We start from the raw sequence: 19,811 nt of genomic DNA, 5'->3' as shown, positions 1-19,811 counted from the left end.
CACTGGGTGGGATTTCCTCTCCTTCTGACTGGCTCCTGCCTCGCATTGTCCGTTTTCAGACGCTGGCCAAGTGCCGCTCGCCAAGGAGAATAACAAAATGCGTCCGTCATGCACATAAACACATGCAGGCTAGCTCAAACAAAATGCATGCTCCCACTCGCATGCAGGAACTGGGCTCAAATGATTTATTGCTGCTCCGGCATCCTAAATCAATATCAGCTATAACCTCTTATCCTTTGGAGGGTCCCAGGGGGACTGAAGCTGGCCCAGCTGACACTGGGTGAGAGGTGGGTTTACACCTGGACAGGTCTCCAGTTCATCACAGGGCAAGCTCGCATCCACACCTACGCTCAATTTAAAATCGCCAGTTAACTCACCTGCACGTCTTTGCACTGTGTGAGGCAGCCGGAGCACCTGGAGGAAAGCCACGCAGAAACAGGGAGAACATGCAAACTCCACCCAGAAAGACCCAGCCAGCGCAACGTCTTGCTATGAGGTGACAGTGCTAACTGCTGCTGCTCAGCGTATCGATGCATTAGCTTTTATGATAATCACTTTCTACACACCACATATAAAAAATAACTATTTCCGCAAAATCCTCACAAATTCTTGAGGCAGCAAGCATGGTGGACATAATTAAACAGATATGTATAATCTAAGGCTTAACTAAAGATTATTCTTATTGATTATTCTGCCGATTGTTATCACCATTAATCACTTTGAGTGTAAAATATCAGAAAATGGTGAAAGATGTTCATCCGTTTCCCAGAGTGATGCCTTCAAATGTCTTGTTTTGTCTGACCATCAGTCCAAAAAACACAGAGACAAACAGTTTACCGTGATACAAACTAGAGAAAAGCAGCAAATCTCACATTTGTGAGCTGGAACCAGTTGCTTCCACTCTAATATAATGAGGGCAGGTCCGACCACATGTTGACATGTAACTGTCATGTGTGACACTTCTTAACTAAATTCAGCCCAGTTTAAGGTCTTCTCACCTGTAAACTACCAAATCGATGCTTCCTGGTTAACAAGACAATAGATCAGCCGTCTGTTTCCTCTGTGTGGGATCCTGCTGTGCCAGCTCTCGGTTGACAGTATGTACAGCGTTTTCAGTCCAACAACAAGCACAAAAAGTACAGCAGCACGTCAACCAATGCAAATACCTGCACGGCATCAGGCATGGGAATCGTTTGCTCTGATTTTGAACATTTAATGGCTTGAATGGTTGCACTTATTACATTCTGTGAGTTATAACTCAAGATAAATATGTCAATAGCTGTTAATGTAAAACTGCAGTGAACCCAGCGAGAATGACTGACTGCACCGTGGCTGCAAACCCCACCAGCAGCAGAGATGATTCTGTTGACCTGCTCAGATTTAGCTGATTTGGTCATTTTTCCTTGATATTTGTGCTTCTACCATGTGTCATGTGGCTTTGTCGTTACCTGGTTTCTTCTTTTGTCTGTTTTCATTGCGCTGCATCGTTGATGTGACCCCAGAAGTCTGCACAGGGTGTTTTATTTTGAAAATTTACTGGCTTCTCTACACCGTTTCTGTGTATCTGACTCCCTGTCAAACTCGATCCGCTCTGTGCAAGTTGATAAATCGTCCGTCAAAAACAGAATCGGCGCATATTCTCCATGGAGCAACGCGTAGAGCCGCTTCTGGGATGCTTCTGAAACGGAGATGTCACGGTATGTCCTGTGTGTGTGTGTGGTATATTGTGTTGTGCTGTGTTGCTGGGTGTGTGAATTGTACACACACTGATGCTCTGCACAAATGAACGGATTAATAAAGTTCTTTGAATTTGAATTGAATTATATCAGATGCAAAGTAGAGGGCTGCATTGGGATTGGGTCCCGCCAGGTCCCGTGGGACCCAACACAAATCTCGCGGGAGTTTCTTCACGCATTTTGAATTTTGCTGCGGGCAGGAACGGGTGGCTAAAAAAAAAAAACACTTGGGGAGTGACAGGATGATGGAGTCAACAACTGAAATCGAAAAAAAGCTAAAACAAGGTCTCTACCAGTGCGTCAAAGACATGCAGCCCAGGGAAACGAATCAAACATCCCCATGAGTATCCATTAACCTATCCATTAGCCTATAAAATGACGTGTTTTCTCCTGCAGGACAGGAGAAGACACAAAATCAATTCTTTTTTATTATTGTGCGGGCATTAATTCTCAGAGTTTTGTGGGTGCGGGCGGGAGTGTAACACACATGTTGCGGGTGCGGGCGGTAATGGTCAGAAATTCAGCGGGAGCGGGATAAACAGTCCCGCGCAGGGCTCTAATGCAAAGTAACACGACTCTAGTCTGACTTAAAGGTGCATTCTGTCATTCATCACAAAATGTTCCTTTAAGTCAGGTTTAAAACAACACAACACAAAAAGAAGTTTACAACATACAAACTGTATGTTTTAAAACTGGTGTCAGATGTCTAGATTACATATAAACCAAATCATTGTTCGGGTACGGCAGCGAGTCTGTTGCCATGACGTAGTTACATTTTTTTTTTTTGTCCTCAGGTCTTCGTTACCGCAGCTGAATGACAGTGATTCATTATTTTTATCAAACTGACTCGTTGTTGAAGCGTCACCTGGTGACATCAGTGTGAGGTGATGGTTCCCTGATTACATCTGCATCCAGGCCAAGCACTCAGACAAACAAGGTAAAGCTGAACACGGCTTCAGCGGCTGATTTGAGTCATTTTTAAAGATTTTATATATGAATTAATTCAATTTAATTTCTCTTCCTCTCAGAGCAGCGTCAAACTGTATGTGTTTTTATCAAGCTTGAACCAGTTTAACCACAGACACAATGATGTATCTATTCAACCTGGCAAATGAAGTGGGACTGTGGGAGCTGGAAGTTAAGTGAGTCGCTGATTGATTAATGTCTTCACCAGTAGCTACTCGGTTCTACCGCAGTCCCGCCAGACAGCAGTTAATGAATGACACTTAACAAACAATTAACACTGTGAACCACGTTCCCACGTGTCCCTGAACACACCACTGCCACTGACAGACAGAGGAGGCCGAGGAGGTAAACTGATCTCCTGGTACACAGAAAAACACAAAAGATGTACTCTGAACACAGTTATGTAATATTTGTTGCTTTATATCAGACACAGTATTAAATTCTGAATATTGTGAAGACCTTGAGTTAGCTACTGACTAATATCTGGTTTGATTTTTGGGATAGATAAATACTTTTGGACAGAAAAATACTTTTTTCCAAGGTGCGTTTTGTGAAACTTAATTATCTCAGCTTGTAAAAGATGTAAAAGTTCTTTGTAACTCAGTGAATTGTGCGTGCCTTGAACATGCTGGGTCAGATTTTATAATAATAATTAATAATGATAATTAAATACTTATTGTATGGCTGCAACTAATGACTATTATCTTGATTAACAGATTAATTGTTTGGTCAATAAAATGTCAGAAAGTAGTGAAAAACATCCCAAATGTCCCTATTTTCCACAGCCTAACATGACGTCAATCTGTACCAGGGCTGATCCATGCAGATTTTAATGCAAATGAAGCTGATCGTCATCTGAGCTTTACTGTTTTGCCGTTGTCTTCGCCTGCAGGTGCTGACCTTTACCGCTGCACGCCTGTACCGAGCGCTACCACATATTACCACACCCTAAGAGTTACATTCAGGTCATATATTTTGATATGTACCCTGTTTTTTCTTCATGCGTACTGTACAGCAGGAACAGGGTCACGGCTGTATTCTCCCGAGTAGGTCAACATGTGGAACGCAGTGTTAACAGCGTCAGAGATAGAGGCTCGGCTCCCACCGGATCAAAACGACATGTATGCACTCTGAAGTCCGTAAGGAGATCAGGATGAAAGTGCCAGCCAAATGGCATATAAAAAAAAGAGGTAATCCTGGTAAAGACAGTTACACAATACACAGTGGACGGTGTGGAAAAAAAGGGCTTGTTTGGAAAAATTCAAGGTCAAAGGAATACAGATTTTTTTGAGAAAAGGCTTTGAACTTTGCAAGGTTTCAGGACGATAAAACCTCTGTTCTACAACCAATTAAACACACGAGATAAGGCAACGGGAGGTCCACAAGGCTAACAGTGTGTATTTCTGTGAAGTGATCCAATTACAAGCACCTTCATTTCATTTTGATGTAGAAACTGAGCATGAAGAAAAAACTCCTTCTGACTCTTTTTGATACCAAATGCCATTTCGCATGCCTTCTACTACAGCTAATAGTTATTTTCATTATCCGCTCACTATTGATTATTTGTTAGGAACTGATTGAACTCATTTCCCCACTGATTTCTACACTTGCAAGCTTTTTAGATTACTCCACGAATTAGTTCACCAGGCACATAATTAATGTCTGTATTTTATAGATTTATAGACAAACATATTGATACATGTCTTTTTTTTTAACTGTATCTTCCTCTTTGGTGTCTTTCTATCCAGGAGAGTCACATCCTATTTAATATTGCCTAACATATCAAGTTCTTTTGTTCACCTCACTCTGGTCGTTGCACTTGTTTAAATCTGTTTTTGTCATTTTCCTGCCTCGTGTATTTTTAGAGGCTGCACACGCCGGCAAACACTGGAAAGCAAGACGCCACATTTCAGTGTTTGTTCGATTTAAAGCTGCTTGTTTACATGTGTTCTGGCACCGGTGACGCTGTTTGCTGTGCTTGTGTGCTCAGCATCTCCTCCGTCCACGCAAGAGTTCTGCAGGATTCCTCACACGTCCCCTGACGCGTCGCCACATTTCTGCCAGGGCGTCCGTGCAATGCTTTTCGGGATGCATGTGGATTGACTGTGGGCGATGAAGACGTGCAACAGAGCTGCAGCAGATCCTCTCTGACAACCAGCTGAACTCTGGGTTTTGCAGCACTCAGGGCTAAACTATATAGAAAAAATCACCCAAAAGTCTGCATGGAGGCTGTTTGTCAAGGATCAAGTTTCCACACTGACAGTTTTCCCTCTTTGGTGAATTGGCCCTCCTCTGATGCAGTTTGTGTCCTGTTTAATTAAAGGACTCTCTCTCTCTCCGCCTGTCTCTACCTCTCTCGTCCTCCCTCCCTCACACACAGGATGCAGTTCAGCTAACTTACCTGTCATTAGCTGCGCATGACAGTTAGCTTCACAGTAGTAGAGTTGAGGAAAATGACACACACATAATTCAATTAAATGAATTCGTCAACTCTGCAACATCAATTACGCGTGAGAAAAGCCGTTAGCAGGGAGTTGAGAAACTAAAACGCGTCTTACCTCCAGTAAACCGGTTTACCGACACCCCCGTCACCTCTCCATCGTCTTTGACAGTTTTCATGATGTCCCCGGTGTCCACGAAGCGTCCACGGATCTTCCCCCCGCCGGCTTCTCTTTAATTGTCCGCGCGGAACGAGCGAAAGCGCGCGTGCTGACTTTGCTCCGTCCCGTCTCTACATTTAAAAAAGTGCCGTCGGTGTCATCCGGCAATCAGCTGTCACCGCCAGGTGCTGATGACAGCACGCGCCCGCCGAGTGCCTGAGCCGGCGACCCCGCCCACCGCGCGCCGCCGGCACGAGACCGCCACGAACAGCGGCGATGTGACAAGTTCAGGGCTCGCGCCGCTCGTGGTTTAACGACGCGCAGGTGTAGCTCACCTGCTGTCTCCAAACTGCAGCAGAGGAATGAAGGTAAAGGTACGAGCTGTTATTAAAATGTGCGCCATAATCATGATTATTAAATGCCTCATTAATTATCTCAATGTGATGATTTCCTTCTCCATGAACTAATAGGAAAACAATTTCATATACACTTGAACGCATCATTTTAATTAAATAATATAAACAATGACTAGAAATCATATTTCTGCTGATAAAGTATGTTTTTATCATGTTTGTACACCTGGGAAATCAGGTAACCTATGGTAACTAGTTTTTTTTGTTCTTTAATCAGAAAGATGATTTGTTAAGTAAGAAAACTTCACGGGATGGGATTAGTAGGCTAATTTACAATTATGTGAAATATACTAATGCATTTCAGTATATACATTATAGTATATTCAGCTACCTCATCCTAGCATATTTGTATCGCATTTATCCATATTTTTATTGCATGTAAGATTACTTTACTCTATAATTTCTATTTCAGTTTGTTCTTACAGTCACGGTACACTTTATTTTCACTGCCATTTGCTTTTGATATTCTTATTTTGATATTCATGTGCATTTGTATAGTTTGTTCTCTATAGTCGTATTTTCACTTCACTTTACTGTGTGTAATGCTGCTGCTGCACTGCAGTTTCCCAGCTTGGGATAAATAAAGTCTATCTATCTATCTATCTATCTATCTATCTATCTATCTTTATTTATTATCTTTCTTATTATCTTTCTTTCTAACAGGGGGGTTGCAATGTGAATTTCATTGACATGTCCATGCTCAATGAGAATAAAGGCAATCTTGATCTTGAATTACAAGAAAAAAAAACTAAAGGAAAGTCTGAAAAATGAAAGATAATTTTGTGAAGTAGAAGTTGTAGCGACCCCTAGTGAGGATCCCGAACAACTGGTTTAAACACTGCGAAGATGACATGTAACGCAGACTTTCATTTACGATTCAAAATATTTAATTCTGGTACCTGCATGAAGCCTTTAAAGCAAGTAGCCCGCTGCAGCCTCCGAGGCGTCATCATCGCAGGTTGCGTTCACCATTTGTGTTTTTTGGAATATCAAAACTACAATGCACAACCTATTCATTATTCAGTTTTATTTTTAGAGGCAAGCTGTCCAGATTATGCTGTTTTTTAGCCACATTCACCAGCTGTTAGAAGGGGGAGAACTGCTATCAGCTGAGTTCTGGGAGTTCTCGGCTGTTAATTATTTCATGCCAAGCCCCCTCAGGTAGATGTGCTTTAAACAGCACACCTTTAGAACACTACAAAAGGTTGTATCCCAGACACTGTAAAGCTTATATGAAGCCTATCTCATCCAGCTTTTATTTGTATCTGTAGGTGGGAGTCAAACCTTTGATCATAGCAGGCACCCTGCACGCTGCAGCTTCCTCATTCCTTCTTACCTTTGCTTTAAAAACTGAAGTCCAAGTTAGAAATCTTTGCTTTAATGGACTCATATTGTTGTGGCAGCTGCTGCATCGACAAAGCACTGCCACAGTAATGACTAAATCGGATTCAGAGGTCTCATGTCCATGTGAGCTTTAGAGAAACTGATTCACGCCTTCATCTCCAGCAGGGTGCAATGTGCTTTTGTTCTTGATCTTCTCCAAAAGACAACTGCGGCACATTTTGACTGGTGCTGCCACAATAACGAGGAAAAATCGAGCACATTACGCCGGCTCCAAGTTAGTTACAGAATAGATTTCAAAGTGCTTCTGCTGCTTTAGAAATCACATTACAGCCGAAGGCCAAAACACGTTTCTGGTATGTTTGAGGAATATAAACCCAGCTGGTCCCTTAGATCTCAAGGAAACAGGTTTTGTGCCTCCAGTCATAAGCAAACATGGCAAAGATGCATTTGGCTGCTGTGCTGTACGCAGCCAGGACCACACGATGATGCACTTTCACTTCAGCCGCTTTCATGTCCAAATTTCAAACCGCACACTTTTCGTTCATTTCCTGCGCTTCACTTCAGCTGATTCTTCTTTGTGCCTCCGACATGTAAAGCACTTTCAGACTGCAGTTCAAATTAGCTTGAAGCTGAATGCGTGAGTTCAGAGTGAAAGGTTAATTGTCGACCTTAAAAAACAAAACAAAGAATCTTAACTTTGCTAAGCGGTGCAGGGTGCTTGCTTTTTCTGGATTTTCAACCGCATCTCACGGTCTTCCTCTGCAGATGGGGTCAGTGGCCATCATGTGACCTATAAGATTTGGTTGAAATTACATAGAGTTTTTATAAAAACTATGCTGAATTTGGTCTTGAAAGAGTGTAAAAACATCTGCAATGTAAGTTAAACTGTATATTTTTGAACCGTGACCAGAGTTTTGAACGTGTTTTTAGAGACACAGTCGATTAGTTTTTTAATTAATTATACGAGAAACCACCTCGGCAGGTAATTCATCTTCTTCTGATTGTTAAATAGTGTGACTGGTTGCTGAATTCTGGGATAAACCACAGGGAGACTACTGAAAAAAACAACAAAATTCAGACATCTGAAGCTCACAAACCCAAACGGGACCAAAATCCATGTTTTCTCGCTATAAGAAATTCACAAGTGGCTGGAAGAAGATTAACGGCTCTTTTCCAGCCCACAGTGATTTCCTTTTCATTTCTCTGCCATATCGATGCCTCACATCTCCCCTCCATGTGCTTCACCTCTCTTTGAGTTGCAGAGAACCCCCCCCCCCCCTCCCACCGTCGCTCCTCCGCTTTCCCTAATAAGCCAGAGCGAGATTCCTTGGCTGGCAGCTGTTCCAGATGGCATTATTACTCCACGGTTTCACAGTCAGCTGGCTCAGGATCCACCACCGACGGAGGTGGCTGTCCCTCCGCCGTGCCCACGCGTCAACATCAACACCAACATATGGCAGTGTTATGTAACACTGTATCTGTGGGGCGATGTGTTACGGTGATCACCTGACGACTTCTCCTTCTTTCTCTTCATTTTTGCGCTGGTTCTGTTTGACGAAAGCTGGGCTGCTTTTCCTTCTGCAGGGTTTTTCTTGGAGCTTGTTTCAGCTCGTCGTTTTTATTTTCCTGCACAAATTGACTGTTGTGGTTACTTGTAATGGTCTCGTAGTGTGTTTTTTTTGCAGCAGGCAGCTGTTTTATAGAGATAAAAGTGCTGATAAATGAAGTGTCAATCAACTACCTGCCCAGCGCTTCACAGCAGACATTCAAAGTTAGCAACTAGCTGAACATTAGCAGCTTGCAGGCGTACCCAACCGATTTAGCATTGCACTCCGATAACACTGGCAGACTCACAATGGACATCAAAGTACCAAAATCTTCACAGCAGAACCAGAGATTATCACCTTTTTAGTCCACACATTCTTCTTCCTGCTGGAGCCTACATTACCCACAATGCCACTACAGTGGCAACAGCTTGGTTGGATATTCAATCTAGTAACAGGTAATGTAGCCATGAACAGCTAGCCTCAAGTACAGATGAGGAGCTTCAGATGTAAGACACAAAAGGGTTTATCCAAGGCCTGTAAACAGACGACCTCCCCTTTAAGAGCTCGTGGTTGGTAGGGACCAAAACAGAGCTAAAAGGAGAGTGATACTAGACAGGTGGCTCAAAATTAAAGCTAAATTTGCTCCTCATGTGCAAAGTGTGTTAATAGGCAGCTGCTTAAGTTCAACACATCAACTTTATAATGTAATAATGTGTCAGTGTCGTGTTACCGGCTTGTTTCCAAAGTTGTTGCTTCTTTTGTTTGTCCTTTTTCAATCTACATAGATTTGACTTTCTATTTCAATGAGCCGCCGCTACTTTCACAAATCTCTCAAATTCAGACAGGTGCCTTCCAAAATGCAACCGAGAAGGATTAAACTGTGTCCTTCTGCGTGTGTGTGTGACAGAAACAGGGTGACTGAGTGTGTGTTTGATGTTGCGGTGGTCGTTATCGTATGACAGGCCCTCCATGAAGCCTTCTGCCCCTTTCTTTGAACGACCAGCTCTTTGTTGAATCTGACCCCTCCGTCGCCACCAACACGTGCTCACGCCAACCTTCCCGCCCGCCCATCAACGCTGCGCTCGCATTCACGATCCGTATGCACGCATGCTGACACACACACACACACACACATTCGCACCCACTCGTGTGCTCAGATATGCTGCACAGTGCGTGCACTGATTAGCCAAATGCACGTACAGAGAACACAAAAGCACATCAGAACGTGCATCTGTAAGCCACACACACACTTACAGATACACACACACAGACGTCACACTCCTGAGTTGGGGCTTACTCTATTGGCTGGTCTTAACTGCTTTGTAGTATTTTTAGGCCTGTTATTCTGGGGCCTGTCCTGGCAGGCCACTGGGAGAGTATATAAGCCTCCCCCTGCAGCCGGGGACCACTGAGAACACACAGTGGAAACATCTCTGCCCGACACTCCAGCGAACATCCAGCAGGCATTTTAAATCCTCTCAGGGTGAGTAACAACCTCCACGACTTTTACAGATGTTAAACCTAGCCAGACTTCACCTTTACATTTGAGACTGCGACATAAATCTGACATTTTCAAAAGTTATCATGAACATTGAGAGAAGTATCAGGATATTGAAATGCTTAATGATTAGTTTGGGGAAAAAAAGATGATGATTTTAATCTGTCTGGATGTACTTCAGCATGCGGGCTGATACCTCAGGATATCCTTTGGGACCTTTACTTTAGTTGCACTCCAGGAAGGTCAGAGGTCAGGGTCAGCTGCAGCATACTGCCCACAGAGCTGATAGGACTTAGTGGACTGCTGAAGGACACTTGAGCTGGGCTCATAGCTGCCAACACAGGGCTTCAGCTCAGGTCATCTGGTTGAAGGACGTCATCGTCTCCACTGTGCTGACCGGCTGCCCCTTTGAAAGAAATAACCACAGGTTACTAAGTTTCGCTCAATATATGTTCGCCTGCGTGTTCACGGATGTTGAATACAACCATCAATCTGCAGGTTCATCACATATAGGAAGTTATAAGGTCACGCACATCTGGTGAAGGCTTTGACTTTCTTTGCGCTGTTAGCTGTGACAGTGACTAATGATTCCAACCTTTGTGTTAATTTCTGGTCATGAATAGACATGATATAATTGCCAATTCATCACTGTCTCACACAGAATGTACTGTATAGAATATACCTTCTGCTCCACTCAGCACAGCATGTGCAATAGTGTTATGGATCTTTTGTGAAGGGTTTCCACAGCAGTCTTGTTTTAAGCTACTGCATGAGGCAGTGAAGGCTTACCCGTTCACAGGACTGAGAACATTAGCTAAAAATAGATTCACAAAAATGACTACTTTCAACAGCATCTACCTTCTCTCTGGCTAGGACGCCATGCTTCCAGCATAATGTCAGCTAAAGTTGCAACTCAGAAGTTCTCCTTCCCCTTCTCCTGTGCTGCACACCGTTGTCAGCAAGATGAGGTGACCCAGAAGGGATGCGTACAGGTGAAGGCCCTGGCACTTCATGACCTTCAGGAGAATCCGATCTTAAGCAAACAGAGTCCTGCTGCAGTTATAGGAGCCCTGGTACATAATGAGAACCAGGTCCAGGAGAGTTCAAAGCCTCCTCCTGGGGCAGACGTGGCACCTGCCCAGGTCCTGGTCTGTGCCAAAGCTTCGCAGAGCGCTGTGCTCTCCAGGCAGAACGTGTCTGAGAAACTGATGGTTGAAAGTGAAGATCAGCGTCCAGTGGCGAAGAGGCAGTTGTCGTCCGAGAGCGCAGCCAGGACCATCACCGTGGTGAAGAAGAGCGCAGTGAGGAAGGAGGCTGAGGAACAGAGACACCTGAAACCGAAAGCACACCTGGGGCAGAGGGTGTCACCGTGCGCTGTGGCGGCAGGGCAGAGGAGGCGTCGAAAGGACCTCTTCACCAACTCTGAGGTCTTCCACAGGGTTGATTCACATGTCATCAGGGCAGGAGCAGAGGTGACGACACTTACACTGTGCTACTACTAGTACTACTGGTATACTTGGTGTAAACTGAATCTTTAACCTCAGCAGTGACTGACATTAGTCCATGCTTAAGCCAAACAGAATGACCACATTTCCAGCAGGATAAAACAGAACCAAAGCAAACTAAAACAATATAAAACAAAGCCACAACAGAGATGGCTCTTTGTGTTCCTGAGCTCTGCAGGAAAAACCCTGAAGAATGACAACATCTTCTCATCCACTGCAATAAAACCATAATAAATACCACAGCTCTCAGGCAGCACTCACATCCTTGAGCATGGACGGCAACCTGGTTTGTTCAATAGAATGAATGACACTGAAAGATGCTGACAAATAGAATGATGCTGTAAGGATGGATGGAAACTAAACTGTGGCAATGGTTTACATGAATGTTTCTGATGCTGGTTTGAAGTAAAATTACTCTTTTGTCTAATGGTGAGTATGTTTTGTGTGTGTGTTTTGCAGCTGAAGGAAAAGTGTGTGTATGATGTAAAGTTGATAGTACAGAGCATCACAAAAGGAGCCAGAAATGAGCTGGAGAGGCTTCGTGCCATTTGGGTCTGGCTGTGCCACAACATCGGTGGGTATTTTACTTTAAACTGTACATACCTGCATATAAATCCCAGTAATCCTGTCCTGTATACACAGTGTATTTTGGGATATCTAGCTCTGTTTAAGAGTAGGGAATGTTGTTGTCTTCACAGAGTATGATGTGAGTGGGTACCTCGGCCACTCTGAGAAGCTGAGCTCCCCAGAGGACGTGATAGCGGCTGGTCGGGGTGTGTGCTGTGGCTACTCCAACCTCTGCACGGAGATGTGCAGGTAATCACAACAAAATCCAATAAATTAGGCACTATGGAAAATGGCTTTTCCTCCAGGTCTTTCTTAGACTATAGCCACAAACAGTGGCACAATAGTTGTTCATTTATAAAGACTGTATTCAATCTGTGTACAATTTTCACTACCAGCAACTATTTCTCAAACCTTGTGCTCTTACTTCCAGGCAGTTCTATTTTACACCAGCAGGGTGATGTTAATTTGCATTGATGTTTCAATGTTTCAATTAAAGCTGCATTAATGTTTTTGGCCACCTGAGGGCAGCAGTTCACGCTAATGCTGACATATCATCTTCCCACAAAGTTGTTATAACTAAGGTGTTCGCTTTTTTTATTTTTATAAATCCCAGTAGACACGAAACAAACCACTGGCCACAGACAAACAGTTATAAATATAAGTGCGATGTTCACGTTTATGCCCAACCAACCACTGACGGAAACACCTGGCTCTAAAGCGGCTAAATGCTCCAGTAAAATGCACTATTATGTCCACAGCTAGCTCCTCTGTCTGTCTGCTGTTTGGTGCTGGCAGGTAGAATATGAGGGGAACTCTGTGATAAGTACGTGCTCATCACTACAAGTCACTCCTTTTATATTTAACTTAGCTATTGGATCGTTTGTTAATATAAACATGTTACAAACAAACTGAAACCAGTTGTTGCACAGAAAAAACTAATTCAGAATGCTTCTAAAACCCCAAACGTCACTGTGCTGTTATGCCTCGTTGAGATTTTCATAATGAAAAAAAATGCAAACACAACATGATTTCATATTGCAGTACAGTTTCTCATTCATTTAGATGTCAGTCGACACGAACGTCCACGTGCAACGCCAACCTTGAACTTGGGCTTGAGGACACGGGATGTAAAACAAACGGCAGCGAGCGTGTTCTGTTCTGTTTGTGTTTACAGAGAGGTGGGCATCGAGTGCCAAGAAGTGCCAGGCCACAGTAAGGGCATTGGGTACCGTCAGGGCCAGAGCCTCAAGAATGTGAAATCTGATCACCTGTGGAACGGCGTGCTTCTGGGAGGACAGTGGTTCCTATTGGACGCCTGTTGGGGAGCGGGGCGAGTAGATATGGAACACGAAAGCTTCGTCAAAAGGTTTGAAAAGGGAGGCGGGACTAACGAATGATTCTGCAGACAGTTTTGAGTTTTCTTGAGTTTGTTTATTTTCATACATCTGAAACCAGCAGTGAGTTGAGTCTCAAACCAGTCTGCTGTCTCCATCTGTTGCCTCCAAGGTTCGATGATTTCTATTTCCTAACGGACCCGGAGGAGTTCATAGATTCACACTTCCCTGATGAGGAGAAATGGCAGCTCCTGGACATGCCCATCACTGTGGGGGAGTTTGAGAGGAGGGTCTTCAAGACCTCTGCCTTCTTCACCATGGGCCTCAGGCTGATTCAGCCTCATCATTCTCACATTGTCACAGGTCTGCCCTCAGTCTTGTTGATTTTACAAGGCCGTGCTCATATATTGATCCTCTTGGTTCTGTGCAGTTTTAAGCACTCAAAAAAACCTTTGAAAATTAGATTATTTGCATTTTGAGTTATTGTCCAAGAATGAGCAACTATGTCCGTCGTTATCATTTGAATTTAGTTAACAAAGATCTTCTATCTTATTTTCTTAAATCTTCTGATTTCCTCCTAAGATGATGGCGAGGCAACCGTGTCCCTCGGCTTCTCCAGGCCTGCAACTTTTACCTATGAGATCACACAGCACCAGGACCTTCTCCACTGTGGAGCTTCAGAGCAGAAAGAGTCCAGCAACTCCTCCCACGGCCTCCTAACAGTCTCCCATCGGAGCATGAAGCTACAGCTCCTGCCGCCTGCAAGTGGCGCATACGATGTGAAGGTGTTTGCGAGACCCGAATCAGCCACGACGCATCTGATTTGGGTCTGCTCCTTTACGGTTGAGTGCCCGACCCCCAGGGCCATGGAGGAGATCCCAGAGAACCCGTTCTTGTCTTGGGGCCTGCAGCCTGTTGCAGGATCTCTTGGTGTCGCGGGCAGCAGCCAGGGCAGCGAGGTTGCTGAGGTGGAAGAAGGTGTCTTTGAATTGACGTTGAAGACGTCCAGGCCTCTGATGGTGCTGTGTGAACTGGTCCATCCAGGACTTGAAGCTGCTGTAGCCAAGCGATGCCTGCTTACTCAGATTCAACCGAATGTCCTGACCTGCCATGTCCTGTGTCCTTTGCACGGCTTCTACCGGCTGTCGGTGTTTGTGCGGGACTACGAGAAAACAGAAGTCAAGTTCCAGAACGCCGCAAACTTCCTGTTGCACTGCAAGGGGAAGGTGGTCGGTCCGGATGAGCTCTTCCCGCCTAACCTGGGCTCGGCCTGTGGGCCTGGGACCCGCACATCAGAGGCGGGGCTGTCCAAATTCAGCCACACGACACCGCTGGTGACTACCCAGCAAGGCAAGTGCAACATCACCTTCCACAACCAGCGGGACCTGGAGCTTCACACTGTGCTCAGCAGAGAGGAGAGCAGAACAGCAGCCATCCCGCTTTCCCGCCACCTCTTCTGCACATACACAGACAGCAAGGTGACAGTGAGCGTCAGCCTGCCCGACCCTGGGGTGTATCGGCTGGGCCTGTATGCCAGGCTCACCCCCGGGGGAGATTTCAACCCCATGTGTGACTTTGTTCTGAGGAACAGCTGCGATCAGCCGGGGCCTCCTTTCCCCTGTGTCTACTCAGCCTGGAGAAAAGGCTGCGTGCTCTTCGAGCCTCGCGTGGGCCTGCTGGAGCCCCTCTCATGGGTCCGCTTCAGGGTGAGGGTCCCCGGGGCCCAGAGGGTGAGCGTGGTGGGAGAGACGAGAACTGATCTGAAACTGAACAAGAGCAGAGTGTGGGAGGGTGAGGTTTCCAGTGGAAACGGTCTCCGGCAGCTGAAACTGGCTGCCGCCTCGGGGGATTCCGGTGACATGGCTGTTTTGATGACCTTTGACATCAAGCAGTTGGAGAGAGAAGTGTGAAATCAAAAGGCTGGCACGGACTGGATGGATAGTTGTCTGAATGTAGCTGTTAACTGCCTGCCGACGTCGACATGGACTAATGCGAATCAGACTGGGGTTGAAAATATTTGCAAACAATTCAAACTGTGAGCCATAATCCTTCAGGTTTAACTGCATCAACATAATACAGATGGAGCCAGGCTATTGCCAGCCGTAATAAGGTGTATAAAGTTGAATTTGAAATATGATGCTGTGAATGCGTGAACTCTGTAGCAATGAAGTGATAAAATGCAATACTAAACTTACCTGAGAGCTCTTCTTTGATCCTGGTAGCATTCAGTGCAAAAAAACCTTTCAAGATTGACAATGGTGCTCAGCTATGGTGCTCATACTGATCCAGAGTGCATTTGTGCTTTACTATTGTGTTATAAGAAGAAAATCTGCATTATGAAATGATGGTTGTCAAAAGGCATGAAATAAAAATACTGTGAAAATATCTGGATGGCCTTTTTTTTTCAGTCACAGATGAGCAACAACGCTGCAGTTTTAGTTTCCACAGTTACAGCATTTATCACGTGATGGAGGCTTATCAGTGATCTTTAAACATGTGTTTTGGTTCCAAGTATAACTTAGACATTGCTGAAATATTAGCAATCCTTGTAGTCTAAGGGCTAAGGCACCTAAACTTAATCAAAATATCCAGACAGACGATTGGATTATCATCTATACACCACATTCCTTCCACTAACTCCTGACTCCATACTACGTACTAGTATAGTACACATGGACTACATCCTAACTTTCATGTCACGCTGCTGTGCAGTCAGGACTCAGGATGTCAATGTACTTTTCCATTTCGTCCACAGAGGAAGTAAAACAAGACGCCAGCGGATATCAAACAATCTGCGACCCTGAAACCAACTGTCACTTAAACTTAACTTCAGATTTAACATTTTATTCTAAGGTTCGGGGAGACCTGGATCTGTCGCACCGCTGTCTACAATTTTCATAAATAAATGACTTTTTTGCAGCTATAAGAAGCTCCATCAACAGTGTGCATTACTCACAACAGTTTTCTGATATGAACACGATGTACTCAGAGCGTGATTGGGATTACTGTGTTAGGAAACAGCTTAAAAAAAATGATCTGATTGAAAAGTAATTTAAAGTAATGCAGTATAATACAGTCCAGCAGTAAATTCTACCTTCACGAGGGTTACATAATGTTTGGATTGTGCTGGATGCGGCTTGAACTGTATTCCATTATACAGAGAGGTATTTCTGTGAGCCTACCATCATTGATATAAATGGGGTAAGCAAAATAATTGAAACACCTGCCAGTGCAACGCAATAAAATTTAACAGCACCACAAACTGCAGCCTTTAAAATGGCCGTACAGTTAAATCAACACCTCTCTGAAACAATTCTAATAAAAACTGCTGTGATAACCTTCATGAATGCAGGATTTACTGCAGGGCTGTTGGTATTAGGCTGCATTACTTTCTGTTTGGGGAACATAATAAACTGGCATCAGAGTGTGTGTCACGGTTAACAGCATGGATTCATGCTCGTTGTCGCATGCAGCAGGAAGTGGTCAGACCCAGGGGACAGTTTAAGTTGGGGTCAAGGCTGGTGACACCTTCATTTCCGTCCCACATCCCACCAAAAGATCCCCACCTATCACATTATTAGCTTCAGCTTAAAGGAAAAACATCAATCCAGCTATAGAAAAGTGAACACATCCAGCACTGGACAGCCCGCTTTTGTTTGCAGCGAGCTGGGCCCGCTCAGCAGGCTTTGGCAGACGCCAGTGAGAGTGACGAGTGTTTACATGTGGCTGTCATAATAGGCCACAAATAGCCTCAGCCCGCTGCCTCAGTAAAAATACAACAATAGTGGGGTGGGGAAAAGAAAAAGGGCGGTTAATGGTCGAAGCGATATGGTAAGAGTGTGTTTTAAGTGTGCTGAGTGCATCTGGGTGGGGGGCTGTGGGTGGGGGGCCTTGCCTTGAGTCGCTGGGGAGAAACTGGCGGCGGAGTGGTGGCAGGAGGGAAGCGAGGAAACGCTGATGTCAGAGGTTAGCCATGTGGAGGACTGTATCTGCCTGGCAACAATACAAGGACACACACACAGACTCTATCTTCCTTTCTTTGAAACACACACACACACACACACACACACACACACACACACACACACACACACACACACACAGCATGAGGAAATGGAGTGCTAAAACTGTGTTATGTGGGGCAGGATTCCTCACATTCTCTCAGCACTATTTCAGCTGCCATTTCTCTTTAACGAAGTGCGTTAATACCACAAAACACACACACACACACTTATTTTTTACACACACACTGCAGACAGTTCCTGTTAAGTCTAGCTCCCACCAATCCCAATATCAGAGAGCTCACCGCCTCAGTTGGTGCTGATACAGGGTTTGGATGCACACAGCGAATCCATGTCGTCTCACCATGTGACAAATCCACTACTATGCTGAACGTGTAGCTGCTGACATCTGAGAGGGGGACAGTTATCAGGCAATCAAAGCGCAGAGCGCAGATCTTTAGAAATGACTAAATGTTGCATGACGTGATAAAAGGAGACAGACGGATCAACCATATAAATATTTAATGGATTACGTGGTGCAATTAAAAACAACATTTAGATTATAAAAGCATCGGTCACAGGAAAAAAACAAAAGTTACAGTAGTTTTGTGCAAATGCAATTCAGTTTAGCTCACGCGCTGTGAACAATGTGGAAGTCAGCTTGGCACTTCTGAAATTCCTTCTGTTTTTTGCTTCTCGTGACAACAGAGACAGTAAGTTCTGGTTTGTCCTTTTACTTTGGACGGCCTGTAGCTGGGGGAGAAGAAATGAGCCCTTTGCTTTTTTTTTTCCCAGATCTAATTCTGCCACCGTGACATCAAAAACCTCCCAGCTCGAATCGTTACTGTTCCTCGACGTGAATAATAGCCGATATGAGACTACAGACAGGAGATATCCACCACAATTTCACCCCCATCTTCTTCTATAACACTTAGGTTTGATAGGATAAATATGTAATCTCGGGTATGGTAATAATAAGCACACCTGAGCAAATTCCTCTCGCTGTCTGTGAGGACTGTGGGGTGAAGAGCCCGTGCTTCCCTTTTAACCTCGATAGGACAGAACAGCCCAAACAATTAGCATCAACAGTCCCCTGAGGCCTGAGTAATATCTGGACAGTTAAAAATCCATTTCCGAGCCGCCTGTCTCCAATAAGCACAAAAATATCCACTTCTTCAACAAGTGCATACATTCCACACTGTTGGCCCCTTTGAACGCTGGAGCCAATCTTCAAAACTAGAAAAGAACAAAAACCTCTTGTGCTGCGTCACCACATTGCAGTACAAGAACATCACCTTTCCCCCGTCATATAAAACCAATTAACACCAAACTTTGTTTTTGTCCTATAACTTCAGCTACAAAACGGCTAGCCTGCACACACAGGAAGAAGACACCAGGGTGCTCGGTCTGCCAGAGAGCTGCGTAGCAGTCACACTGAGAGGCTTGTGGAGGGCTCTTCGGGGCCCCCAATGTGCAATAAGTAGGGGTCACCCAACTTTAGTCACAAACTCAATCCTCGTTTTGTTTTTTCTCTCTACATACTCTGATACAAATCTTTTGTATCCCACCTCGGGCTGGGTATCAAAAAATAAACATTTCTATTTCCCATTATTTTAGGGAAAGGAAAATAGAGAAAAATGGAGCTTTCCTTCTAGTATCTGTACATTTTCACTAAAGAAATCAACTGAATCGGATCTGTCTATCATGTAATAAATCAAAATAAGGCAAGAAATGAACCTGAACATGAATAAATCTACAGTCAGACCTGTACTACTTGCTGTGGTACCCAGCCCGGATTCTGACTGATTTTTGGTTAGTTTGCAAGAACACCTGAATCGTCCTGAGCCCTCCAGCACTCACCCCTGTGTGACCTTGCCTACTTTACCCTCTGGCTTAGTAAAAACACATTGCTTTAAAGAAGGACTCCACGGATTCCTTTCACCAACACTGTTGAAGGACAGATCCTCGCCTGACAACACCTCCTCCCCCGCGACGTGGAGAGGGATGGAGCTCTGAATGCAGCTTTAATCTCTGCTTTTCTTAGCCGAAGCCAAGGCACTGCCGGATCAGAGAAACCTGACATCTCACGACCGATCAGATTCTCTTCCAGGTTTTGTCTTCTACAAAAAAAATTGCATCTGCTTTTGCTTTTTGTAGCTTGTGCGAGAGGAGACGTTTTGCTTGCATCGAGTGTTCAATTCACTGTCTTACAAAAATACTATTTGCTGTTTCGAGGTAATTCAAATTCTTAGCAGATATGTAAAATAAATGTGGTTATTTTGTCTTTGTTGTACCAGTTT

General features: G+C 44.4%; 1 protein-coding gene across 1 annotated transcript; it reads left to right on the top strand.

Moving 5' to 3' along the window:
• Positions 1-10,997: 10,997 nt before the first annotated feature.
• ky (kyphoscoliosis peptidase) lies at positions 10,998-15,853 on the top strand. Its single transcript, XM_041954428.1, has 6 exons — positions 10,998-11,576; positions 12,069-12,183; positions 12,308-12,425; positions 13,351-13,542; positions 13,683-13,873; positions 14,093-15,853. The coding sequence occupies exons 1-6, from the start codon at positions 10,998-11,000 to the stop codon at positions 15,418-15,420; spliced, it is 2,523 nt and encodes an 840-aa protein (XP_041810362.1). The 3' UTR covers positions 15,421-15,853.
• Positions 15,854-19,811: the final 3,958 nt, after the last annotated feature.

The sequence above is a fragment of the Chelmon rostratus genome, chromosome 15, assembly GCF_017976325.1.
Source record: "Chelmon rostratus isolate fCheRos1 chromosome 15, fCheRos1.pri, whole genome shotgun sequence".
NCBI lineage: Eukaryota > Metazoa > Chordata > Actinopteri > Chaetodontiformes > Chaetodontidae > Chelmon > Chelmon rostratus.
Note: the sequence above shows the minus strand (reverse complement) of the source record. Positions and strands in the feature narration are given on the sequence as shown.